The sequence below is a fragment of the Carica papaya genome, chromosome 1 (assembly GCF_054855325.1).
Source record: "Carica papaya isolate Zhongbai chromosome 1, ASM5485532v1, whole genome shotgun sequence".
In the NCBI taxonomy this organism is placed as follows: Eukaryota; Viridiplantae; Streptophyta; class Magnoliopsida; order Brassicales; family Caricaceae; genus Carica; species Carica papaya.
Genome location: NC_142309.1, coordinates 16,877,379 through 16,905,032, shown reverse-complemented (window position 1 = coordinate 16,905,032; position 27,654 = coordinate 16,877,379). Strand labels below are relative to the sequence as shown.

At 36.9% G+C, this 27,654-nt stretch overlaps 1 protein-coding gene across 3 annotated transcripts; it reads left to right on the top strand.

The window, feature by feature from the left end:
- On the top strand, positions 1 to 27,615 carry LOC110813314 (Ikzf5 (DUF668)). Of its 3 annotated transcripts, none has more exons than XM_088220900.1 (13): positions 1 to 365; positions 940 to 1,313; positions 2,861 to 3,186; positions 3,281 to 3,373; positions 3,457 to 3,547; positions 4,349 to 4,442; positions 13,236 to 13,333; positions 13,634 to 13,703; positions 22,031 to 22,134; positions 25,949 to 26,065; positions 26,171 to 26,247; positions 26,610 to 26,654; positions 26,765 to 27,615. In XM_088220900.1, the coding sequence occupies exons 2-13, from the start codon at positions 990 to 992 to the stop codon at positions 27,270 to 27,272; spliced, it is 1,947 nt and encodes a 648-aa protein (XP_088077026.1). In that variant the 5' UTR covers positions 1 to 365; positions 940 to 989; the 3' UTR covers positions 27,273 to 27,615. The 3 variants fall into 3 exon arrangements, with proteins under 3 accessions (XP_088077026.1, XP_021896088.1, XP_021896087.1); XM_022040396.2 differs by having other exon boundaries at positions 778 to 1,313; XM_022040395.2 differs by having other exon boundaries at positions 708 to 1,313.
- The last annotated feature ends 39 nt before the right edge of the window (positions 27,616 to 27,654 follow it).

Here is a 27,654-nt window from a genome sequence, read left to right as displayed (position 1 = left end):
TTGACCATGGCTCCCTTCCTTTGGAAATGGGGCAATTTGTAGTAATTGGAAGGGAGTGGGTTTTCTTCGGCAGCTCCAGAGGCTGACAGTCTCAGCTCTCAACAGAAAAGTCTCCTCTGACTTCGCCTCTCCTCCTCCTTCCACTTCTTACTCTACTCTTCCTTTACCCCCTTCCATTCCCCTGATTTTCCTTGCATCTTTTTTCACTCTTTGTTGCTCTCATTGATCTCTTCACATCGTCACTATTATCAACCGGAGCTACAGATTTCTCATCCCTTTGTCTTGATTGTAACAGTAATAATTCCTATTGGAAAGTTACAAGGACAAGAATCTTCTGCTTATACTTGCAGATCCGACCCCAGCTGGTCAGTCGTCAACTTATCTCCATATTTTGTTTTCTATTTTCAGTTTTTATATTCTTATCTGGGTCTCCTTTGTGTTGTGAGTTTCCTAGGAGCTTAGTTATTGATCCCAGTTTCTTTTAATCTTATTTAATTCTCGTGAGGATGGGGTATAACGGGGCGCATTTGTTATGCACAGGAGGGTTTCTTTACTTCTATCGGCTTCTACTCGGTCATTTTGTTATTTTTTTTTGGTTCTCATTTCCTACGGTCAAATTTTTTGAACTAGGTTCTGCTAAGTTCTTCCTAAGTTAAGATTTTGTTGGATTTTTGGTTGGTAATGTAAGGTTTTTGTGATTTTAACAGTTGGTTTGCTTGCTGTTAATGGGGTGGAGCTTCTATAGTGATCGGAATTGGTGCCGTGGCGTTTTTGCAGGCTGTGTTTATGTCTTTGATGTGGTTTGATGATTGAGTTAGACAATGATCATGTGGCTTTTAATTTGCCACCGACCGCTTTGAATTTGGACTTTCTTGAATGATTTTGGTAAAGCTCAGTTGCTAGTTGTTGTATGTAAATACTCATACTATTTGGCTGTAGCATGTAAAAGGGCTAGAAAGGTTGAGATACAATTGGCTGTGATCATCGTGATGGGTGGGCTTTGCTCGAGGAGATCCACTGTAGATAATGCTCCCGGTGGAAGCTTTCCACATGTTAATGGTCATTTGGATGGTGGCTCTGGACTGGTTTTTCAGTCTCGTGCACTGCCAGCGAGAATAAGTGACAACCCAGCTCCTCCTTTGGCTGGCGACAATGTGGACAAACAGTTGAGACAACCTTTTACATTCCCGGAGAGGAATCCAGTTCAATGTGTGACGGATCCTGCTGATATCAACGATGGCATCCCTCGGTTGTCACGGGTTTTATCTAACAAATCTAGGTCAACAAAACCTAAGCAGGCTGCTGTTGCAAAGGTAACGATTTATTCTCTTGTGTCTTCTGTTTCTTAATTTGGCATTAGTAATTTGTTATGAGTTGTAAATACGTGGTATAAGAAGGGTATGCTAGATATGTTCTTATGATGTTTATTCCAAAGCATAAGACTAGTCTTCTTGGTTGAAATGAATGGCAAAAGTAGTGTTGCAATGATGTGCGTTCAACATGCTGATTGTTGTTTGGTCATTATTAGTGGACATTGTTGTTTGGTTATTCTTAGCAGATATTGACTGAGAGTTCCAAACTTTTACTATGTGTCTGTTTTACTACAGTTTGTATTCCAAAGTTACACTGGAACTTAAGCTGCCATTTGACATTGAAAGTCGGGATTGGTTCTTGCCTTAAAGGTTATTCTATGTAATTCTTTCTCATGGTATTTTCTTCCATAAATATCTTTTTGAAAATATTGGGGGTTGTCATCATACTTTGTTTCCTGAATCTCTTTTAGAATATATGAAATCAATTGGATCTATAGGCGGCTCTGAACAAAATTTTGATATTTGTTCTGCTCATTAAGTCAGTTTCTTCAACAAACTTCTGAACTTCCCTGATTTTGGTTTAGGATAGTTAAATTTTCAAAAACTAATGCTTCTCTGCAATCATTATGGATAGAGAGATTTTTTCTAGAAGTAAATGGACCGGGAGATTCTGGTGTGAAGATGTCAAGTCTAAGAGATGTCATTTTCTTCTGGTTTCATATTGATGAAGAAGTGAGGTTTTGCTTTATGTGGATACATATTATTCCCCAGAAAAATGGAGTGTGTCAAAAGGATTTTTTGTTTCCTAAGTAAAAAATGTAGCATAATTCATTAATTCACAAGCATCAAGGAGGTGCCACCCGTGTGCAAAATATTTACAAGTCGATCAGTATGTCAGTGTCAAAAAGAGTCCTTTATCTGGAAAGGACTGACAAAGAAGTATTCCGGGCAGACCATCAAAGGATTATGGGTATTTTAGTTTTTTAATTATTGTTTTTTATTTTTAATAACTTGGATCCTGTCAGTTTTATCTATGGATTTTTCTTCTCTAAAGAGATGGCGAAGAATATGATGCATATAAAGGTGTGAAGACCTTTATTTCAAAAAAAAAAAAAAAAGGATTGAAGACCTCCAGTCAGACTATATAAAGATGCTTCTTGTTTACTTGTTGACATTTTGAATTGAACTAATGCTTCTTCTCTGTACTTGAATGGCATCCCAAGTAAATGGTGCTCTTTAAATTTATTGTTTGTCCTAATAAAAATTATAGAGTCATATTGTTAAGCTTAAAGGTATTTGGCACCACTATTTTACTGATATTTATTTGAGTGATGTGCAAGTGCCTTTTCCTACTCTTTGAGTTTGGATTCAGAGTACTTGATGTCAATTGGCAGCCTCTGCAAATATTGGTTTATAGTTTGCACGGTTGCTTTCCTTTCCCTTGATGATTTCTGGTTCATTTTTTTGTGTTTTGGCTACTGATTTTATGGGTTCTAGTAGGGTTGATATTTCTGTGAATAGATAAATTGGTTATCTTGTTGTTATAGGTTTCAGAAGTGAGTTCTCTTCTGGGCAGAGCTGGCACTGCTGGGTTTGGAAAGGCAGTAGAGGTTTTGGACACACTTGGGAGTAGCATGACAAATTTAAATCTTAACGGTGGATTTACATCTGGAATGACAACAAAGGGGAATAAAATTGCAATTTTGGCTTTTGAAGTTGCAAACACTATAGTTAAGGGTGCCAATTTGATGCAGTCTCTTTCAAAGGAGAACATTAGACATTTAAAAGAGGTGGTTCTTCCCTCCGAGGGGGTGCAGAAGTTAATATCAAGAGATATGGATGAACTCTTGAAAATTGCTGCAGCTGATAAAAGGTGAGTAGTGCGGAAAATATTGCTGGTGTCTTTGGTTAATATATACAATCTACTTGGAATATAAATAACATTGTTTCTTCTTCAACTCTGACAGAGAAGAGTTAAAAATTTTTTCGGGAGAAGTGGTACGCTTTGGAAACCGTTGTAAAGATCCCCAATGGCACAACTTGGATCGCTACTTTGAAAAGTATTCCTACCATCATATTTTCAATGTTGGTGTTATTTGCAGTGTTTCTAATAATATATTCATGCATTATGCTTTTTATTTAGGTTGGGTTCAGAATTTGCTGCACAGAAACAATTGAAGGAAGAAGCAGACACCGTAATGCGACAGTTGATGACTTTGGTTCAGTATACAGCTGTGTGTATCATATATCTCAAAGAAAGCTTCACTCTCAGATTCATTCTGTGTCATTTAGCTGAAAAACCTTAATTTCACAGTGTTCTAAGTTTCTTAGATTTAGTCATGTGATTCTTAGCATGTCCTAGGATTTTAAATGTGAAAAATGAGATTCAATGAGCTAAGCTTGGAAGGTGAGATCAATTTGTTTTTCATTGGATATCTTTTTATTATTTCTTTTTCATTTTATTTAAAGGTGGGTAGTGAGATACCAGTTTCATATATTCTGTTGAATTGAAATGAAAGTACTTTTTGACATATTGCCTGAGACCATTATTTTGTTTAAAAATCATTCATTTTTTTAATGCAAACCAATTCCATGTTGCTCCATGACATTTGAGCATACAAAATCATCATCCATAATGAACTCTTTGATGATATTGATAAATGCTACAAAAACTGAAAATTATAGTGTGAAAGATAATTCTTGTCTTCTCATATCACGGCCAGTTGAAATAATGCAGTGGTCCTTCAGTTGCTGTGTTTTTAAAGTTGTGGTGTTTAACCCTGAGCTCTTAGCTTATTGTCAAAGCTTTTCCAAAGTTGGCCAAATAACTGGGTTCATTGATGACAATTTGCTTTAAATTGACTCTGATAGTTATCTACCGAATAGGGTTGGACAAAAGAGGATATTGTTGAGTGGCTTCTATTATGAATGTATTTGTTGTTGTTGGTGAGTTGGAATGTACATTGACATACTGAACATCATAGAGCTTGTATGTAATAGCTTGATTGATGGAGAGAGATCTTTCTTGGTTGCAGGAATTGTATCATGAATTGCATGCATTGGACAGATTTGAACAAGACTATCGACGCAAGCTTCAAGAAGAGGAAAACTCAAATGCCGCTCAGAGAGGTAACTGTCTAGTATGTTCTTTTCACATGTTACTTTAAGTGCTCTGTTTATTGTTTGGAAATATGTGCTCTACTTGGGCTTGGCACTGCCAACCTAGTTGTGATGAGTTATGTAATCATGTTATTATAACAAATTTTGACTTGGAAATATGTATCGGGTGAATAATTGTGCAATATTGGTACACCAAAATTATGGGGCTGATATTACAAAATCGTTGAAGCCTGTGTTACAGTATCTTCCTTCAAATCTAGTTATTGGTCTACACACACTAAAATCTGTTGGTGGAATTATTGTTTCTCTCATATCTTCTTGGTCTCTCTATTTCGATCACAAAAATATTGGCTTGTCAAAGAGAAAATATGATGGTATCATTAGTAATAAAGTACTGATTTACTTTTGGACTAATTTTCAGCATGTCCTACATAGTTTTGCAGACTTACATATTCAACAATTTTTGACAGCAACTTACTTTACTAATTCCAAGCACAACTTCCTACATTAACTGAAATTGCTTTTGGTAGTAATTAATGCTAGACATGTCAAGAAAAGAAAAAAAATAGACTAAGCGCTTAGAATTTAAATTTTTTCCCCCTCCGATCTATTTTATTTAATGGCATAGTGCCATGATAAGTAACAATGCTCCCACTCTCCAATGAGAAAAGCAAAGATAGAATAGGAAACAAGCATCTCTTTTGCTGAATCCCTAATATCTTCCCAATGAATTAACACTTTCCATTGACCGTGTCAAACCTTGGAATCCAACAATGCATAATGAGTAGGCATCAGAACCCCATTACATATGAGAAGTAGACAGTGAGAACGCAATTTTGATCCGTAAAATTTCTTCAACCAAGAGACATGAAAATCAAGATATAATTTAGAATCATTAGGCAAGCATAACTTAAAAACCAAGGACTAACTCAATATGCTCTAGAACGAGAAAGGAACATGAGATAAGGCCATAATTTAAGAGTAGCAAATCACTCACAACAAAAGAGACGTCATGTAATAATAATCATCAGAGTCCTTCAAAATATTTTCAGCATAAGTAAGGCAGCCAAACAACTTCTGTAAATGAAATTATGATTGTGCAATTCAACATCCACGACCTCAATAGTAGCCAATTCAGGCAATGAGAAAACAATCTAGGAGCTGATATCCATACACTAATGCATTAAAGAAAGTGACATCTCTTTCACTGGCTATCGATATCAACTGGCTATGTAACTTGAAGATATTATCAAAGAAGATTTATGCAACCATTACTATACTATAAGAATGGGATTGCGACAAAAAAGTAGAACCTGCAAGAACATTCTTTCCTTGTGAAGGAGGAAATCCTTAAACAAAGGCTGAGGAGATGTCAGGCCAAATCTAATGAAGTACAGGGAGAGGCCGCAATAAACCATCGGGTTGGAGGTGTTTCACCTTATTGCACCAACGTACTAATATTTTTTTCAAAACCTCTTAACTTGTAGCTTCATATCTTTCTAATGGAAATTAGAGTTCAACTCTTTAAGTTTTACTAGTGTCCTTCATGGAATTTTTCGTGAACTATAATAAGATTGATTGAAGAACGGAATAAGGGCTGAGGAACATGCTATCTCGAGAAAAGAAAACCATAATAAAAAGTCTAGGAACTAAAGCATTTCCTGGCTAGAATCTTCCTACATAGCTGCTAAGCATTTCTTCGCTAAGGTACATGAAGAAGTTATTTTTGTATGAACATCTTCAAAATACTCCAACAGAGGCATGGATGTAGTAGCATAATATGCCATATGCCTAATTAAGGCATAAATAGCAATATTTCCTCTCCAACCTCATACTCTATGATAAATGAAACACCAATAACTTGCTTAGGCAATACTGTTGTGGAGAAGTGATGATGGCTGTTCCAAAAGGAATCTCAGGTTAAATGGTCAATGAAAATGAGGAGGATAACTAGATAGGTGACAGTTCATTGGCTAGCTAGTTTTCTCATTTTGCAATATCTCATATAAACATAATCGAAGTTTCTCTTTTTGCTTGTCTTACTAATGAAGTTGTTTCCTGTAAGTTTTAGTTTTTCTGAAACTTTTTTAACTAGGAAACTTCTGATATGTTAACCTTGCCTAATTTATTGGAGCTTTTCTAATATGACTCATGACTTGGTACCCAAATTTGGAAATTGGATCCCTCGAGACTATTATATTGGTAATTCCTTCAAAGGTCAAGGTTATTTGATATGTTTGGATTCGCTTGGTGGCTCCCCCCATTGGTAGAGTGTTTGTGGTCTCTTGTCTTCATGGAATGGAATACGAAGAGTTGTTAAATCCCTTTGGAAAGGACTCTCTTCGTAGGCTTATGGATTCTATGGCTTGAATAGTATCCATGGAGTTTTTATGATCAATCTCCCTCAATCTAGGTTTTGTGAGACCAACTAACTTTTTTAGCCACCCTTTGAGCAAAGCCCACAGGTTTTGATATCATTATCTTTGTGCTTCCTAGAATTTTTTTTTAAAATAAAAAATGATACAGTATGATTTATTCACAAATACCAATGGGGTGCAAATCCATGTACATTGTTATTTGTTGATAGCTTTTTCTCTCTCTAAACTCTCTCTAGCCCATCCCTCTCGAGCATCGATCACCCTCCCTCCACAACCAACCTCCTCTCAGACCTAGCCAATAACCACCACATTGTACCCCTTTTGTCCTCGGGTCGGCCCAACCCTCTCCACCAATATGAGGCCTGAAAACACCAAACGATTCGTTCTTATTGGTAGAAAATCCTTTGATATTGACTGTGAAGGCAAAAACCTAGATGGAATATGAATTAGTGAGAACGGTAGAGGCAACAGAGTGTCTAATTCTCTGAATAAGAAGGAAGTGGACTGGATTATTGCCGCACTGAGTGACTTCTACTGGAACAAAGGAGGCAAATCATGGGGCAGGAAGTTAAAAGATCCATACCACCACTTATTCTTCGTTATGATTTGGAACAAGAGAGGTTGTTGCCTTGTGTTATCTGAAGAAAAAAAAAATCTGGGAAAAGAATCTTTATCCCCGATGGTTATGAAGCACGAGGTTGGTGGCATTTCATGAAATCCATTTTTGACCTTACTGAAACTCCACTGGTTCACCCTTTCAAAAACTCTAAGGCGACTTCTCCTTCGTGCTTCTTTCAGAGTCCTGAGATTGCAGTGGCCCCATCCAACAGTCTCCCTCTGTTGCCGTAATTGCTCTCACAACTTCCCAGTGAATCTTATGAAGGCTGATTGCAAAATGTACGCGGGGGTGCTGGGAAACCCTAGCAGGGGACAAACTCAGGTCATAATGAAACCACTTGACCCGACCCTTCCTAACGTGAGTTTTGAAATTCAAAAACTCCTTCCAGTTTGCGCCTTCCGGGTCAACAATCCCAACTCGACCCAAACTGCAGCCTAACGTAATTTGGGCTCAAAAAAGTCAAAACAATAGCAAAAAAGGCCCAAACTCTCCTAGGCTGAAAAAGGCAAATGGACCAACTAAGCTGAATCAAGCAAAACTATAAAAAAGAGGGGCAGCTCCAGGAAGAAATCTCAGAATGTAAATTGGGCATGGAGAAAAAAGAAAGTTCCGAGCTCGACAAAAGAGAAAGGCTAGGAAACCCTAGCCACTCCAGCAAAGTCTCTGAACTCGACACTCCCCAAGGGTTCTGCCTCTCTGGCCTCGCCTTCTTCCTTTACTGATAGGGTCATTAATGACATGGCTGCCCATGCTATTTGCGCTAACTCATGGAACACAGACCAGGTCACTTCCCACAATCCGTTTATGGTCCTGTCAGAAGAAAATTTCTTGAATACTAACTTGGATTTGATGGTCCTCCCAGTCGACAATGACGAGATTAACCGGAGCTCTGATTGTAATGAGGGGAAGGAATTGGCCGAAGTCATTGCTTCACTGGATAGGATACTGAACGACAATCAAATGTATGACCCGAAAATCTTCTCAGACTGGATTCACCGAAACATTTTCTGCATTAGCAAATTCCTCGGCTCTTCTTATTTTGGTTTTGAAATGGAAACAGAATCTCTACTGTTGGAGTTGGATAAAAAGATGGACGACAATCAATTTGAATAGCTTGCTTTGAGCACATGTAAGAAAAAACAAAATGTTGGAAAATCAAGGGAGCTAAAGAGGCTTCAATTTTCTGTCAACTACGATGGGCGTAACAAAAAATGCAATGGAACTGGGGGTGAACCTGTTTGCTTAGATGACAAGTAGAGTCCTCTCTTGGAACGTCAGGGGTCTCAATGATCAAAGAAAAAGGGCCATCATTAAAGGGTGCATTTGCCGCTGGTGGCCAACCATCATCTGTTTTCAAGAAACAAAGATGAAGCTCATTAATGATAAATTTATTGGCAGCCTATGGTGTGGTGTGGTGTGGATGTGGGTTGGTGTTTCCTCCCATCTAAGGGATCTGCTGGGGGTACTCTTTTAATGTGGAGAAAGGACTGGATTCACTGCCAAAGCACTCCCACTGAATCTAAAATTGCAGATTTCAGGTCCATTATTGATAGAATTGATCTTAATGATCTGCCTCTTAAAGGGGGAAGGTGGACTTGGAGCAATCAAAGAGAAAATTATTCGTTTTCCAGAATTGTCAGCTTCCTCATCACTTCAGATTTGCTGTTAACATCCCTTGACATAAATCAAAAGGTACTGTCTAGGCCTATTTCTTATCATTTTCCTATCCTGCTTGTCTCTGATGGCATTCAGTGGAGCCTCATTCCTTTCCGTCTTGACAACAAATGACAACAAATCAATGGTGGAGAACTGCTGGAATTCCACACAGCTGAAAGGGACCATCAGCTACAGAATTGCGCAAAAACTTAAAAGGTTGAAACAAGAGGTAAAAGCTTGGGTAAAGGTCAATGGTAAAAAAGAGGAGGAATGTACCAAAGACATCCTTCTGGAGATTGACTTGCTGCACAGAATGGAGGAAAATTCAATCATTTCTCCTGCTGACCGAGACAGGAGAAACGCCTTTAAATCGGAGCTGGCTATTCGTCTCCAAATGGAAGCCACTTCCTGGAAGCAAAAATCAAGAGAAAAATGGCTAAAAGATGGTGACAAGAACACTAGGTACTTTCATCTTTTAGCCAACCACAGAAGAAGGGTTAAATATGTTGAAGATCTCATGATTTATTTCAAAAAAAAAAATGTTGAAGATCTCATGATTGAAAACAACCAAATTAAGGGCAACGAAACTTTGAGAGATTGTGCCAGAAATCATTTCCAGAAATTGTACTCTGAAGAGTTCGATTGCAGATCAAAATTAGACAATCTCACTTTCAACGGTTTGAGTGAAAGGGAGTACTGTCAACTGGAGGATATATTCGCCGAAGATGAGATTGCCGCTTGTCTGCACAATAGTGATGGGAACAAAGCTCCCGGGCCTGATGGTTTCAACTTTAAATTCCTCCAAACATTTTGGGATGTCATCAAATACAACATCATCAAATTCTTCAATGATTTCCACAATCATGGCTCATTCGTTAGATCTCTGAACTCAACTTTTCTTGTGATGATACCAAAGAAAAGTAACTCCAAACACATCAACGAATTCGGGCCTATTAGCCCCATAAACTGTATTTACAAATTGCTTTCTAAGGTGTTGGCTCAAAGGTTATCCAAAGTTCTCAATTCTATCATTAGCGACTGCCAACATGCCTTTATTTTTGGCCGACAAATTGCTGATGCAATTTTGATTGCTAATGAGACTGTGGATGAAGTGATTAGACAAGGTAAGGATGACATATTATGCAAGCTGAATATGGAAAATGCCTTTGATCATGTAAATTGGGAGTTCATTGACTACATGCTTCTTAAAATGAGTTTTGGTGTTAAATGGAGATATTGGATAAGATCATGTATCTCTACTGCAAGTTTTGCTACCATTATAAACGGCAGACCCTCCTCCTTCTTTACTGCTTCTAGAGGCCTAAGACAAGAGGACCCTCTCTACCCCTCCTATTTATTATTGTGATGGAGACGCTAAACAAACTTCCTGAAAATGAAAAGGAGCTGCAATTGCTAGACGGAATCATTGTTGGCAGTAAGGAGAAAAGAATGGAAATCTCACATCTATTTTTCGCCGACGACACACTTATCTTTTGCCAGGCTAACATGCGGTTTATGATTTTTTTGAGATGCATACTCTGTTTTCAAGCTGTCTCGGGTCTAAAAATCAACCTTCATAAATTGGAATTAGTGATGATGGGCAATAGCAGTTTGGGTTATTCTCTGGTGCAGGTTATGGGTTGCAAAAAATCTACTTTGCCTATCTGTTACCTTGGTGTTCCCCTTGGCACAAAGCACAAGGACATCAAAAGTTGGGATCCTGTCATTGAAATGGTTCACAATAGACTTGCCAGTTAGAAAAGGAAGTTTCTTTCCAAAGGAGGTAGATTGACACTTATGAAAAGAACCTTCTCAGATCTCCCAATTTACTACCTATCGGTGCTCCATATTCCTGTCAATGTAGCTAAAAAATTGGAAACAATTCAATATAACTTCTTGTGGGGTGACAATGACAACACAAAAAAGCTCCACCTTGTCAAATGGGCTGATGTCAAAAAACCATTCACAGATGGTGGCTTAGGCCTTCGATCCTTGAGCATTCTCAATAAAGCTTTGCTCGGGAAGTGGATTTGGAGATTTTGGAACGAGTAAGGTAGTCTTTGGAAAAGGATAGTTGATTGTAAATGGTTTAATAGCAACCCTCATGATCTCACCCATATCAAAACTTCCACTTATGGGCTGAGTCTTTGGAAAGGTATCATGAGCCTCAACAGCAATGTCCTACAATGCTCTAATTGGACTCTTGGGAGGGGTAACAAGTTAAGATTCTGGGAAGACACTTGGTATGATGAAGGGAATTTTCAATCTAAATTTCCTCTCATTTATGTGATCTGCAGCAATAAACACTGCCTGGTTGGTAATATGTTCAGTAATGGTAACCCTGGTGGGTGGAATATCAATGTTACTAAAAATCTTAATGATTGGGAAGTGGAGGAATATGAGAATTTACTCAATACTGAGAACAACCTTCGGCCCTCATCCCACGAAGACAAGCTTTGGGTCTCTTAGGCCTATCTTGGGCAATGGCTGACATGATCAAATCTGAATTATTGGCTTGGGAAGGCATTAACAGCAGGAAAAAGGCTATTCGCATCATACCCCTTACTTTATTTTGGGTTATTTGGAAAGAGCGCAACAATCGTGCTTTTGAAGGAAAGGAATCTGACTTTAATACTATCAAGGACAATTGGTTTCATTATTTTGCCTCTAATGTCCTAGGGCATAACCTTGATTGTATTGATGATTTTGCCTATATCGTAGATATATTAATTGACATGTAAATATTTTTTGTATATGGGTGGTGCCCCCTTAGCATCACTTTAATACAACTCTTCCTACTTTTATTTGAAAAAAAAAAAAAAAAGATTCTCAAACCTCCCAAGTGAGAAGAGAGGATGACCGATAACAAAAGAATCTAATATCTGGAACCATCTAGTTTTTAGCCTATCAAAATCACATTCCACACTCTCAAAAGCTCTCTTATTCGTTTCTTTCCATATCGTCCAAAAAGTAGCAAGGGGAATGAGGCTAACATACTTTTTCACATCACTGATTCCTTTCCACGCCCAAATTTCTTCCTGCATTGAACTGGCCGTCACCTAATTAAAACCCAAGAGGCCATAAGTAAATATCCACAATTTATACACAAAGGGATACTACAAAAGGATATGGTTACACAACTTCGCCCCGTTTTCGCATAAGAAATAACCATTCATCAAAATCCTGCCCCTTCTAATAAGCTTGTCCAGAACTAAAATATAACTTCTACAAACCTCCCAAGCCAAAAAAAAAAAAAAGACAACTCTAGGTGAAGCATTAACGTTCTAAACTTGTCGGAATGAAAAGTTAGTACTCATGGCTTCTCTTTTAGCCAAGTGCTTATAAAAAGATCTGACAAAGAAAGTCTCCCTACACCTAAAAAGGTCTAGGTGGAGTATTAACCTTCCAGACTTGTCAGAATGAAAAGTCAGTAGTGACTCGTGGCTTCTCTTTTAGTCAAGTGATTGTAGATAGATCTGATAGAGGAAGTCTCTCTAGTATTGAGCCTCCGTACTGGTTGATCTCTAGTCCCATTAATTGTAACCCTAGCAAGGGTTAAAAGTAGAAATTGGGTTATAATATTTATTGACCCTCTAGGGGTTCGTTTGGTACCTTCAGGTCTGTGGAGTTTTCTCTTAGAAGACTCTAGGAGGAATCTTATTGCTTATGTAATTATTTTCCTTTCCTCGTCAATATTCTATCAAAAAAATGATATATATTCTACTGTTCAATGGTTATCAAATATAAAGTAGAACAAATTTTGTTCATCCATTTATGTGTATTAAACGTATCTTTTTACCTTTTCTTATCCTCTACTGTTTTATTCACTGAATGAAATCTAAAAATCAAATAGAGTATTGATATTTTCCTGTTAAATTGGATGTGTTTATTATTGTTGGACACGTGATCAACATTTGATTCTATGGTTTGATCTGAGCCAGTTACATCATCTGGCAAATCCAACCTAAGGATATTCCTACATCTATAATGTACTAACTTTGTGTATTGCCTTTCTTTTTTACTTTAGATTTGCCTTGAATCTCTGATTATTGAAGATTGTTTTTAGCTATGTTTTCTTTGTAACATTTTGTGAACGACTACATTTCTGTTTAACTCGTTTGAATTAATACATGTTTATTCGACACGTAGGAGATAGCCTTGCAATCTTGAGAGCAGAATTGAAGAGTCAAAAGAAGCATGTAAAAAGTTTGAAGAAAAAATCACTTTGGTCCAAGATTTTGGAGGAGGTATAAATCACATCTGCTTCAGCAGGGATGATGTTTCCATTATTTTTCTGCGTCAGTTTCTAGCAAGTTGAACTGATTTCTTTGTTAGAACTCGCACTGTGACTATTTTCTTTATTGCATGTTCTCCTGGTCATTCTTTTTTCTTTTTCTTTAGTAAGTTTTGATCCTAAGTCTACCTGCATTCCATCTTACCTTTAACATTTTATCTCTTTGGGTTTGGAGTCTCCTTTCTATTTAGTGTTGAAGTTTGTTATAGCTATTTCTATTTGCTTCATAAAATGTTAGCATTTGTTTTCGCAGGTGATGGAGAAACTTGTGGATATTGTTCATTTCTTGCATTTGGAGATCCAGGAAGCCTTTGGCAGCACAGGTAAGGTCAAAAATATAATTTGCTTTTATGAAAAGGCAGTGTTTTCAGGTTGAGACAGAAAATATTGGATTAATTTTTTTTTGGGTAAGAATTAGCTATCAAGTCATTAGTCTGAAAAGCTGCTTTACTTCTGATTGCCTACTGGAGAATGAAAATCATGGGGAAGAAGTATGTTTGTCATTGGGTAATACACAGAAGTAGTTAAGATTTGTGGGAAAGGGCAATATTCCTGGCAAGCTTATGGGCTAAAGCACATGGGCATTATCCCAACACTAGTATCTCAGAGCTCCATTGAAACTGGGGTGCAATTATCTTTAGCACGTAGGATTCCGACATTTTTGCATTATTCTACTGCTATTTTGATACTATTTGGAGCATACCTTATTCTCCGTATTTGTAACTCTTCCTTTCTCTTTCTATAATAAAGTTTTTTCTTTTTTCTACAAAAAAGAATTGAAAAAAAGGGGAACTACAATAGATTCTTGTGTACATTTGAAAGAACAAGACTAGAATAGATTCTTGCATACACTATGTGTTCTTACATTCTTAGTAATGTTTTTTCTTTAATATATTAGCTTAAACCATTACCTTTTTTTGTGTTTTCTCAAGCAGAATTATTTCTTTTTTTTTTTAAAGAAAAGATTCTATTAAGAGCACCAAGTTGGTGCAACTCAATACAAAAAGATTTATGGAATTTACAATCCCCTATATCTTTAGGAAGGAGATGAGATGCCCTTTAAGCAAAATGCAAAATATTCCAAATCTTTGGTTTCTGATCTCATGAAAAGGGGGATGAGGAGTTGTCATAAGTTCTATTGTTTCGCTATTTCTAGATAATCCAAAAAATAAAATGAAAAAATTAGAGATAATCTTCTTAAACTTGTGAGAACCAATCGGTGAGAGATGAGGTTTGGACGTGGAGAGACATCAGGAGGAGGAGGAAAGAAGTGGACTTAATACACTATACAATTATTTCAAAATAGTGGAAGGAGAGGAACAAAAGGGTTTTTGATGGGGGGGATGATGTAAATGGGTTTGATTTACTTAAGAATATATGGTTCCAGATTTTTAGTTTTTTGTTATTAGGTCATTCTTCACAGTCCATGGAGGATTTAGGGGATCTAATTGAATAGTTGATAGATATATAAATTCTTTTATACATGGGATGACATCCCCTTGGCATCCATATTAATATTACACTTCACGCTTTTTATTTCGAAAAAAACTTGTGAGAACCAATAGCACCCCATGCCCATAACTTGTCTTTAATAGAAGATCAGTCATGCAATAGAGATAATTTTCTTCTTAAACTTGTGAGAATCAATAGCACACCATGCCCATAACTCATCTTTAATAGAAGATCCAGTCATCTAATAGAGGCTGAGAAGGGAAAGTGTTGAATCTCATAATCTTCTAGTCTCAAGACACCAAAAGAAAATATGCAGGGAATTCCTCCTTGTTCATACATTAGAAAACATCTCTTGGCCAAAAGTCTCCCTTTTTTCATCAGATTATTTGAAGTTAGAATTCTACACCGAGCTGCCTCGTAAGCAAAAAAGGCAATGCAGGGTGAGGCTTTGGTTTTCAATACTTGTTTGCATGGAAAGTAATCTAAAATTATCCTCATAACGGTGGTTGTAGCCTGACTTAACCAAAATGGGATAACTTGGCAATTTATCATCGAGGTTTCAAAGGAGAGGGATATTCGACCTAATTCCATCATTATACGCTTCAAAATGTCCATAGTGTTTGCTTTCTTCAAACTGACAACGTAGAGGATATTTAGCAAGATGTCTTTGAGGGGCCCTTCGTCAATCCGATGGTCATACCAAAGTCTTAACTTTTTTTCTCTCTTCCCAACCACAAATTTGATGTTGTTTGGAAAAGGTTTCCAATTTTTGTTGAACCATCTCAATGGGCTACACCTGTACACGCCTTTGCAATTGTTGGTTTTCCAACTACTGTTATCCCAGCCATATTTTGCAACAATGAACCTCTTCCATGAAGCACTATCCTCTGTGATGAATCTCTACTTACATTGAGCAAGCAATGCCTTCTTGAAAACACCAATGGATTTACTGTTCAAACCTCTCTTACCCAGTAAATCCCATGCGACCAAGTGAAATTTCTATACGTCATCCTTGTTCCACCCGTGGAAAATTACTTTGTAAGGTATCCATTATTTTATCATTCCTAGCAAGAATGGTAAATACGGACAAGAAGTAAATCGAAAATTAAAAAGGGCATAATTGATGAAAATAAGTCGCCGACCTTTTGGAAGAGAGCATTTCCTTCAACTGGAGAGTCTCTTCTCCATCTTCTTTCCATTCCTATTTTCATTTCTATTTAAACTGTAGATCTTGCGGAAGATGCATCTGGCTGGGAAGGAGAACAAAGTAACTATGGATATGGGAATGCACTTAATTATTTTTTTTAAAAGAAGAAAAAATACATGTTCAAGTGATGAATTTATATATATTATATAATTAAATATTATTCAGAGGGAGGAGAAATTAATATAGGGGAGAAAGGATAAGATATCCTTCCGCAAAAGCAAGATCAGATAAAACAAAGAAGATCCTTGTATACTTTTTCTTTTTAAAATGAAAAATATGATATGTATCATTAATACATAACATCAAGGGGGTGCTAATCCATGTACAAAAGTATTTACATGTCGGTTAGAATATCAATAAAATCTTCAAAAACCTCTATAAAATAAAGAGAATGACCCATAACTAAAAGTCTAGGGTCTAGATCCATCTATCTCTTAACTCTATCAAAATCATTTTCCACCCCTTCAAAAGCTCTCTTGTTCTTTTCTTTCTGCACCATTCAAATATAGTAAGGAGAATGAGACCCGCATGCTTTTTTTCACCATTAATAGCCTTCCAAGTGCAAATCTCAATCCTTACCGTACCAGCCATTGTCCAACTAATTCTCAATAAACTGTACGCCATGGTCCATAACTTGTAAATAAACAGACACCAAAACAAGATGTGATTAAAGACTCATCTCCCTTCTTACATAGAAAACAATCATTCACCATAATCTTTCCCTTTCTCATTAACTTGTCAATAGTAAAAATACACTTATGCCCTGCCCTCTTGCTTAGAAAAAAAGGAAGATCCTTGTATGCAAGAGAATAGGCCAATCCCTTTTTTAATGAGATAAGGAAAATCTTTGAAAGAAATAATGAGCCTTAACCAAAGCAAATTGTATCTTTTACTTTTCGACCATAAGATCCATGAGATGGCGAAAACAGTCCTTTCCTTGTTTAAAACACGCTTTGCTCCTTTCTCCCAAATCCACACAAATTTTTAGAGATAAATATTTTAATGGTTAGGGGATAAACCCCCAAGAACATCACACGATCAAAGCTCTGGTATGAATGCAGCCCTTAGGTTTATCTTATGTTGATAAATCTTGTTTTGGGAACCACTTTGCTGTTCATAACATCACTTCGTCCAATCCAAAGTGCCTTGCTCTTACGCACACATTTAACGTAGCACAAACGCATGTCGGTCCTCTTCTTAGATAGCATCAATAGGCGACGACACTTCCTAGTGGATGTGAACTTTCATGCAACCAGCACGAAAATGAGAATCCAGTAAAGCTTTAAGCATATAAATCAGAATACCTTTATCAAGAAGAGGTAGGATTAAGGACGCCAATGCAGATTCATGAAACTTCTTCAAATTAGAGACATAGAAAGTAGGATGTAATGAGAAGCTTCCAGGAAGCTGCAAGAGGTGTTGCACATTACAAATTTGTTGAGGATAGGAAAGTGGTGTAAAATCATGTGGACAACTTCTCATTCCTTTTAGAGCCAAGAGAAAACTGTAAGAAAAGTTGTAGCCAAAGCAAGACCAAATCACCCACCTTAAAAGAGATCCCAATGCCCTCCACCATAATATTGTTCCATGGAATGTTTAGCTTCAATGAGTTGGTCTTGCAAAAACAATGGATTTTTTGCTGGTGATCAACTTCTTGATGAGGGTGACCATAAACAACCGCAAATGGAGTAGTTTGTCCTTAAGAATGGTATCTCCTATTATAGCAACATCTTGCCTAGGACACCCAATCAACTTATTGACGAGGCTGATCACCAGTGAAACAAAAAAGATGCATTTCAATAATCTGACTAACATCTTCAGTCTAACCATCGGGTAATCCATACAGATTCAAGACATGATCAAAGAAAAGCCGAGATTCAGAGACCACTTGTAAGGATGAGAAAGAGGGATGAAGTGGGCGTACTTTGAAGAACAGTCAAGACCTCCGATAAAACTTGTTTCCCCTGTGAAAATGTCAAAAGCTCCATGAAGTCCAAAGAAATATCAGCCCGAATTTGAATAGGAACAGTCAAAGGTGGAAGAAGGCTCGCAGGTTGCAAAAGCTCCACCTTGTGACTTGGACAAGTAGGTCAGGCACAAACAAAATCTTGAGACTGCTTTCACATGCCTCTCCAGTAAAAATCAGACATAAGGCGTTTCAACATCTCTTGATAACCTTCATGAGATAGAAGATGGATGGAAAAAATGATAACAGAAATGAGAGAGGATGATGAGACAAATATGCTCGATCCTTGTGGAAATGAGACCATCCCGTAAAATCCAATGTGGACCTGAGGTGACCATGTTAGATTTGTTGGTTCAAAAGTTGTAAGTCCAAAGATTGGATGACCTCCTGATGGATGGCGTCAAAGGAATTTAGTTGAGAATGGAGCAGATAGAGTTAAAAATATATGTTACCTAGATAAAGCATTTGCCACAATATTTCCTAGTCTGGGCGATACTCCACTGAAGTTGAATCCCATTAATTTGCTGATCTAGTGTTACTAAGGAGAAGTGACGATTCTTTGTTCCAACAAAATTTGAAGTTGCAATGACCTGTTCAAATAAAAAAACTGTGCCTCAAAAAATATGGTCTCCGATGTCGCACTGGCTGAAGGAACCTGGTTAATTCTCTCATATGTGAGAAGATGCAAATTTTTTGTGCTAAGGGCCTGTTAGAAAGAATAGGATAATCCAACTGTTGGAGGACAACTCCAGTTCTTGCATCTGAAGCATCACATTCAACTACAAATGGTTGAAAAAATTCGAGGAAAAGCTAATAATAAGTAGTTGATACTGCTTCTTTGAGTAAGAAGAAGGGTGGTTTAGCTAGTTTTTCCGGAGCATGGAAGTGAGAGATGGCATGACAACTTCACAATTGTGGACAAACTTGTGATAAAATACTTTGAGACCAGTAAAACCCTTAGTGCCTTAATGGACTGCAATAATTGCTAATTGAGCTGCCTTCACCAATTGTCAATCCTTTTTCTAAATTGATATTTCCCAGGTAACCAGTTGTTGCCCAAAGAAAGCACTTGGATTGATTCAAAGAAACACTGAAAAGACCATACAAAGAGGGTTTTGCATTTGCTTTTTTGAAGTAAAGGGTTTTGCATTTGCTGTCCACCAAGTATTGTAAACCAAAATGTAATTAAAGAACACAGGAATGAACTTCCACAGTAGAGGTAGAGAATAGGATTCATCAAGGCTTAGAAAGTGGAAAGAGCATTTGTTAAACCAGAAGACATCACTTAAATTCAAAAGCGTCTTAGTGTATTATGAAAGGTGCTTCTTTGCTATCCTCAGACCATATTTGGCTTTGATAATAACCTGAAGGCAAATCCAATTTAGGAAAGAATTTTGCACCATGTAATTCCTGCAACAACTCGTCAATTACGTGAATGAGGAACTTGTTATTGGTGGTCTTTGCACTAAGAGCCAAATAATCCATGCAAAAATACCAAGAGTGATCTGTCGATTCCTTTCTCTAACATGCCTTGACACTGTCGATTTATCTCATCCTTTTGGTGATGTGGGTAGCAGTATACCAAAATATAACAGAGGCAGTATCTGAGTCGAACAGGATTTTGTGATCATAGTCACAAATGAGAAGCAAAGATTCTGGTACCTTAAGCAGAATTGCCAACTCTAACAAGAGTGTCTGTAAGTTTGTCTCTTCATCGAAGGCTATTAAATTGGGGGAGTATATTAGGTACTCCGATTCCTGAGTCTCAGATGCCTTGTAATTCGACTTCTTGGCCATTGCGATCTAACTGCATACACAGAAGAAAAATCCCAAGTGATAGCCCTGAGAGCCACAAACAATATGCAGCCAACACAACCTCAAAACCTATAAATTTGATGAGGTAAGATCAAAATTCAATTTGATGAGGTAAGATCAAAATAAAAGTCCAATTTTCATGTAGATGTGGACCCATGTACAGATACCGTTGCCTCACCTTTCCACCATTGACCACCAAGACTACAATTGATTCATATTCTTTCACCTTTAAATTCAAGTGGCGTGCAAAAGATACATCTAAGAAAGAGGAAATAGTACCGGGATCAACAACCTCAGAAATGCCCTCCAGAAAACCACATATAAGTATCCCCTGAGGAGTTGGACTCTTAGTGATGGTCTAGAGTGATATTACAACCTCCTCTAATTTTGATTTTTGCAACACTTCCTCTTGGGTGTTCATTTGGCTTCCTCTCTCACCATTTCCAGCCAAAACAATCTCTTACTATTGTACTTTGGCATGAAACGGTTTCACAGTTAGATTAGAGTCCTTTGACACGTCAATCATCAAACTCGGACCGGCTGAGGTGTTTTGCAATCGGTGGCCAACTCTTGAGCTTGCATGTTCTAATTTTGTACGGAATTCATATATGCTCACTTGTTATCATTTTAGTAATTTGAGAATCCTATAACCAAGTATAAAAAATAAAAAGCAAAACTCCATGTAGCATATAAAAATAGTTTGTTATTTTTCTTTTAAGAACTTACATGTTATAGATGTATTTGTTCATGAAAATATGCATGTATGTGTTTATGGGGTAACTAGGTAAATGGAAAAATTTGTGGAAAACTAATTTTTCTTTTCAAACTCTTTTGTTTTCATGATTATTTTCTAAATGTTATTAAGATTTTTAACTATATTACATGTTTAAATAAAAACTAGAAATCTGCAATATGTATACAGGCAGTATTCCCTTGATACTATGTTTGAGAGATTGGGTTATGGTGGCAACATTTTTGAGAGATGCTTGGGATGACACGTATCCTGGAGAGGAAATTCAATTCTGGCAGGGCGAACGGGCAGGAGATTTTAAACTAAAAGATAGACTCCCTAGAATTTATTCTGTTGCCTGAGATAAGGAGATGAGGGTGAAGAAGGCTTATGAGACTATTGGTGGGGGCTGGGTTTGGAATGTGCCGATTAAATGTAACCTGTAGGATTGGGAAATGGAAGAGTATGTGAACTTGCTGTTGTGTTATCTAATTTTAAATTGGCCGAGCACAAAGATAAAAGTGTATGGAAGATTGACAAAAAAGGGGCTTCTCTGTAAACTCTTTTTATGAATTTCTTACCATGAGAGAGAACAACGACAATCTGACAGCTTCTTTCAAGCAAATTTGGAAATCTAAAGCCCTACCTAGAATCGGATTCTTTGCTTGGGAAGCAGCTAAAGATCGGATCTTGACAATTGACATGCTAAGAAGAAGAGGGAATGTGTTGATAAATTAGTGCTATTTTTGCAAATCTGATGAGGAAACCTGTTACCATTTGCTGCTGGGATGTCCTGTTACATACGGCATTTGGTCTTCTGTTTTGAGGCTTATAGGGGTGCATTGGGTTATGGCAGGTAGTGTAAGTAAAGAACTTTGGGATTGGGAGGGTTTGTGTAAAAAAAAAGTGGGAACATTTATTTCTTGTCCCATTTACTATTTTTTGGGTGATTTGGAAGGAAATGAATGTTAGGCTTTTGAGGGTGTAGAGACTTAATTTTGTTAACATTAGAGATGGATTTTACACATTTAAATCTATTTTGTTAGGTCATAACATTAAAGAGTAGGAAGATATGGGGGTGGTCATTGGTCAACTGATTGACTTGTAACTATTTTGTATATGGATGGTACTCCCTTGGTATCTTATGCAGAATAATACTTAATTTTTATTTTTTTAAAAATATTTCTCTCACACTCTTTTATTTCAAAAATAAAAAATAAAAACTAGAAATATCTTCATGAATTGAGTGGCGCCAAATATTCTCAATGTAATCTTTTTTAATCTATATTACCTTCAATCTCTCTGATAATCTCTCTGTTACCTAATTTGTTTGTCTAATTGATACTAGCCTTTTCAATTGATACTTTTTTTGTGAATGTCTCATGTGGTGTAATATTTTGTGGGAAATTATGGTGTGAGCTAGTTGTGGGCTTGATTAATAGATTGGTTTTTCCTGAAATTTTTATCATTGGTCCTGCAGATGCTGATAAGCCAGTAAAAGGTTCTCTGAACAGTCATAAAAAGTTGGGATCTGCTGGTCTAGCATTGCACTATGCGAATATAATCACTCAAGTAGATACTCTTGTGAGTTTCTTTTCTTTTAATTTCTTATCCTTAGTGCAGATTTAAATTTGTTTTAGATATGCTTTATCTGTTTCTTATTTTATATTAGTACAAGAATCTTAGCTTGTCATTTGTAGGTAACAGTGTTATTTAGGTAGCTTAATTCTCATAAACTACGGAAGAGATGTGAAGCAGGTAGTCATATACACATGCTTTTGGCTAAAATATGTCTTTTCTGGTAGAAAAAACAAGTATTATGAAAAAGACACCAAAGGTGTCTAAATCAATCAAATTAAAACAAGTACCATGAAGAATAATTCTATTCCTCTTTCTTCAAATGGCCCGAAAACTTGCGAGAGTAAGAAGAGAGATGATCTTCTTTATGGATTGATCCATGCAAACACCATTCCAAGCTTTAAGTTTAGCTCAGACAGACCCACTCGCCACCCACTGCTGAACCCCATAGCTGTCTTTCTCAAATTACTCTTGCTAAGAATGTGATGCCACACAGAGAGAGGCTTTGCCTCTCCGCACGGGCTTCCCAGTGAAGCACTGGAGCACCTGATCTTGACCCAAAAGGAGCAATGATAAGGTTTGAGAAATTTTCTCTCTTGAGGAGCTTCCATTGTAAGATGCTTTAATTTATTTCATAGCTCCAGCCATCTTGAGAGGGTGTATGGGATTGTCAAAAGAAATGTGCTTAAAATACTAAGATACTTTCTTTTATTTTGTAAAAATTAAATTCTTATTTATAAAATAAACAATTACTCGTTTGATCAAAGTTCTCATTACTAAAAATATGTAGTTGCTTGTGGAACAGACTTAATAAAACAAATATTTTAAGACTTGTACTATTACATATTTGACTTCAGTTTCAAGAGGATATCAAGATGGTAGTTAGGTAAATTGGTTAAATAAAAAGCTAAGAATCTTGATATTATTCAGATAATTATTATACAATCTTGGAAGAGTTTAATCTTCCTAATCTACTACATGTCTGTGTTGACAGTACCTGTAAAAGTTGTGAGAAGACTAGAGAATATCCAATGCAAATTTCTTTGGGAAATGAAGAGGATAGTAGAAGGTACCATGTTGTGAAGTGGGATGATATGAAGATGTCTATGAAGGAGGTTGATTTGGGTCAAAAATCTGTTTTTGAGATGAACACAGCACTTCATGGGAAATGACTATGGAGGTTTATGAAGGAGGATAGGAGGTTGTGGAAGTGCATTGTGGAGGCTAGGTGGGGTATGAGTGTTTTGGCAGAGGCTTCTCGGGATGTGACTAGGCAGTGTGGTTCGGGGTTGTGGAAAAAGATCAGGTGGGGAAACAAAATTTCATTGATTGTGTAAAATGGAAGCTGGGGATGGGTGATAAAATAAGGTTTTGGAAGGATGAGTGGACTGGGAGGGGTAAATTTGAAGATCAATTTTCGAGAATTTTTGCCATTGCTACTTTGGAAAACATGAAGGTTGTGCATGCTTGTAATGAGGGGAACGAGAGTAGGGGTTAGTTCGTGAATCTTATAAAGAATCTTAATGATTGGGAATGAAGAATATGAGTACGTACTTCTTATGTTGTCCCAGTTTCAGTTAAATGGTAACAACGATAAATTGATTTGGAAATTGAGGAGAAAGGTAAAGTCGATCTATAAATACCTGACCAGGTGGGGTGGACTCAGGATAACTCTTTTTCTGATTACTCAAATTTGGAGGACTAGGGCCCACTGATAATTGCCTTCTTTGCTTGGGAAGTGGCTAGAGAATGTATATTGATCATTGATAAGCTTATGAAAAGGGGGAAAATGTTGGTGAATCATTGTTAGTTATGCAAGATGGCTGCAGAATCCGGTAGTCATATTCTTCTACAGTGCCCATTTGTGTACAACTTACGGTGTATGGTGTATGGTCTTTCAGAGATTAATTGTGTTATTGCAGGTTCGATGAGGGCTAAGTTGTGGGCGTAGGCAGAAATTTGTGAAAAGAAATCTTATCTAAAGCTTGTCCCTTTATCTATTTTCTAGGTCATATGAAAAGAGAGGAATGCTAGAGTTTTTGATGGGGTGGAGGGGGAGTATGTAAATATTAGGGATAGGTGGCTTGATACCTTTGATTCTTTAATTTCGGGTCATGACATTTATAAGATGAAAAATTTTGGGAATGTCACTGATCTCTTAATTAATTTGTAAAACTCTTTGCACATGAGTGGTACGCTGCCCTTCGGTACTTTTGTTTACAATACTACACCTTTTATCTCAAAAAAAAAAAAACCAATCTTGGAAGAGTTGAAGGTGAAGAGTCAGTCTAATTGTTGAAGATGAAGAGTCAATCTCCTTTGGGCATTTTATTCATATTACAAGATGAAAAACTTTCTAAACACCCTGTATACATGTAAATCAAAATTTTCAGTTGCAATGAAAGATCCTATTAAATTAATATAGCGGGCCTATATCAGTAGCTTTGGGGATCTCTGATCCCTCACTGGAGGTGAATTGTATTTCATTTTAGTTTTTAAGTTGTAGACTAGTCATTATCTCATGGTTGGAAGAGCTTATATATCAATCTATCTGTTGAATTTAGCATCAAAAGGAAAAGTTTTAATGCATGTAGAGAAGAGGGGATAAGTGGGAGAATGCGGATTCTTGAAGTCCTCAAGTCCAGTTCTTTCCAAATGTCCGTAGAACATGAAGGGTCAGGTGGTTTAGAAAGATTCCTAGCTTTTGTGATGGGGAGTGCTGATCGTCCTTCTCTAGTGTGTAGGGCATCAAATGGTTATCATACAGCAAGTTCCATGTCAATGCAGGAGGGATATTTATTGCCTTATCTATTGGGGGAAGAGGAAGAACGATGCATTTGTATTAGGGATCCTAAGCGCCAAACTTATAATAATAACAAAAACAAAAACAACAATAATAATATTAATAATAACAAGCAGTAATAACAATAATAGTAATAGTAGTAATAATGATAATAATAATAATTTAGAATTAATTATTTCTAGTTTTAGGTACTTGGGAGTTTTTATATGTGTTTATGAGTGTTTATAAGTTTGTGTATGGACAATACGTATGGGAATAAATTCTTTCTAGTAGTTCTTAAAGTTGACCAAGTCTAGGAAGATAAAATTAGGTAGTTGTAGCAGTTTATATAGATAGTTTTTAGCAGTTTTCTAGATAGTTTTGATTTATAGGAGTTTGTTGGTTAATTTTGCGTTTTATTCTTGTTTCGGAGTTCTTCCCTGTGAAGGTTTCAGGAGGATAATCTACTCCCTGTCATTGTAGATTATCTCTTCTCACTCTTAATAATACTTTTTTTGTTAATAAAAATAGGAATATAGTGCTTATTTTCTACCTTTTCAAAGTTATATTTAAGAACTTAAAAAGTACTCTACCTCTTACATTAAAAAAGATGGAGATTAAATAAAGTATTCAAAGCTACTTATAAGTAAAAAATAAACAATTCCAAGCACCTTTTGGATCCATTTCCATACACTAGATCTGTATGCTTCTCCATTAGAACCTGACATCCATTCCCCAGCATTGGCCTGTATCTCCCCCAGATAAGATTCCATCGCAAACTGCTTCTGTAGATGACGTTTCATGAGATGCTTCGAATGTGTGTGTGCTTAATAGCATGGATGAAGAGCATATATTTAGCCTGGTATAGTGCTATTTAGTCCAAAATATATCCATTTTTAAGGGACCTATTTATTTATTTATTTGTTTTCAGTTCAGACGTTTATTTTCCATGTCTAGGAAGTTTGACAGTGATGGTTTGGGTCAATAATCAAATCATTTTGGTTGGGGCCTTCTGCTGAGCTAACTGAATGTGATTAGGTCTCTCGATCAAGTTCTATGCCTCCAAATTCAAGAGATGCTTTATACCAAGGGCTGCCACCAAGTATAAAATCTGCTCTGCGCTCCAAGTTACTGTCATTCCATACCAAGGAAGAGGTACATCTGACATGCAAATATCAAGCATTACTATCAGATAGTTTTTAATCCTTTATCTATTTATCCACTGACTTCAGTTGTCGTCTGCGAATGTTGTTTTTGCAGCTTACAGTTCCACAAATAAAAGCCGAAATGGAGAAGACTTTGCAGTGGCTTGTTCCCATTGCTACTAACACAACCAAGTAAAAATTTTCTAGCCTTTAATGAAGAATATTTTTTTTCTTTGTGATCCCTCTGAAAGAGTGATGAGGTTGGGAGAGTGAGGATTGGTACCATGTTTAGGAATTTTTTTTCTTCCTCTACAATCAGAGAGAATTGTGCTGTGTTGCATCTTGGACAGAAAGGACGGCGTCCTGTTTCCTGTATGCAATGACCTTCATACCCCTCTTAACAGTCACCAAGATGGTGACCAGTAGGCTTCTTGCTCGTGAAGTTATAAGATCATTTACATATAAATTCAGTTATATTACACAGCAGTTTTTAGTTTCTTAGGAGTTTTTAGTGCTTTTTAATCATTTCTCTTTCTTCATTTTCCTTCAACCAGAGCTCATCATGGGTTTGGATGGGTTGGAGAATGGGCAAATACAGGGTGAGTTTTCATCATTAGCCACAATATCTTTGTTTCTCTCATTATTATCTCTAGCCTTCTTTTCAGTAATGGATTTTCTTATTTTGTTTGTCATCCAAACAATTTTTCAGGTCTGAGGTGAACCATAGACCTGCTGGTCAGACTGATCTCCTAAGAATTGAGACACTACATCATGCAGATAAAGATAAAACAGAAGCTTACATTCTGGAACTTGTGGTATGGCTTCACCATCTTGTCAGCCAAGCAAGGGCTGCCAATGGTGGAATCAGGTCTCCTGTGAAGTCTCCAATTCGGTCACCCAACCGGAAGGCAATTCAGTTGTTAACAAGTAAGCCAAATTCAATGTCCCCACTGTTAACTATTGAAGATCAAGAGATGCTTCGAGATGTAAGTAAGAGGAAAAAGACACCTGGCATAAGTAAGAGTCAGGAACTTGACACAGCGAGAACTAGGTTAAGTAAGCACCACAGGCTGAGTAAGAGCAGCAGCCATTCTCCAACAAGTGAAAGTAAGAAAGATCTCTTCCCTATTCGGAGGCCATCTTCAGTCCCTGTTATTGATTTTGACATTGATCGGATCAAAGCCTTGGATGTTATTGATCGTGTGGACACGATATGAAGTTCTTAAGCACATGGCCCGGATGAAGATGTACAAGGTGAAGTTAGGCTTGCAACTGCACAGATGCTTTATCTGCTGCAATTTTTCCATTTTGGGGGCTACTCCGTTGCTTTTGTGCTGCAGAGTACTTTTTTTTGGCCAAGTTGGCAGGCAGACGATGAGCAATATTAGGGATTGCCTGTTTGTTTGTTGAAATTAAGTCAGATAAATATATTGTTGTAGTAGGTCTTAATTGTTTTAGAGATGAAAATGATGATGCTGAGCTATATAGTTTTTCCTAGTATGTATGTACAGAAAACTTAAATTATTTTAAAAATAATTGAAAATTCCTGCATTTGTTTCATTTGTTGTCTGCAAGAAATTGCTTTCATTTTAAAGTAGC

What these genes read in the sequence shown, in the direction of transcription:
- LOC110813314 (XM_088220900.1), top strand. Translation starts at nt 990, where the DNA reads ATGGGTGGGCTTTGCTCGAGGAGATCCACTGTAGATAATGCTCCCGGT. An exon ending in CTCAAATGCCGCTCAGAGAG is followed by an intron (nt 4,443 to 13,235) that starts GTAACTGTCTAG and finishes TTCGACACGTAG; the next exon opens with GAGATAGCCTTGCAATCTTG. An exon ending in ATTGCTACTAACACAACCAA is followed by an intron (nt 26,248 to 26,609) that starts GTAAAAATTTTC and finishes TCCTTCAACCAG; the next exon opens with AGCTCATCATGGGTTTGGAT.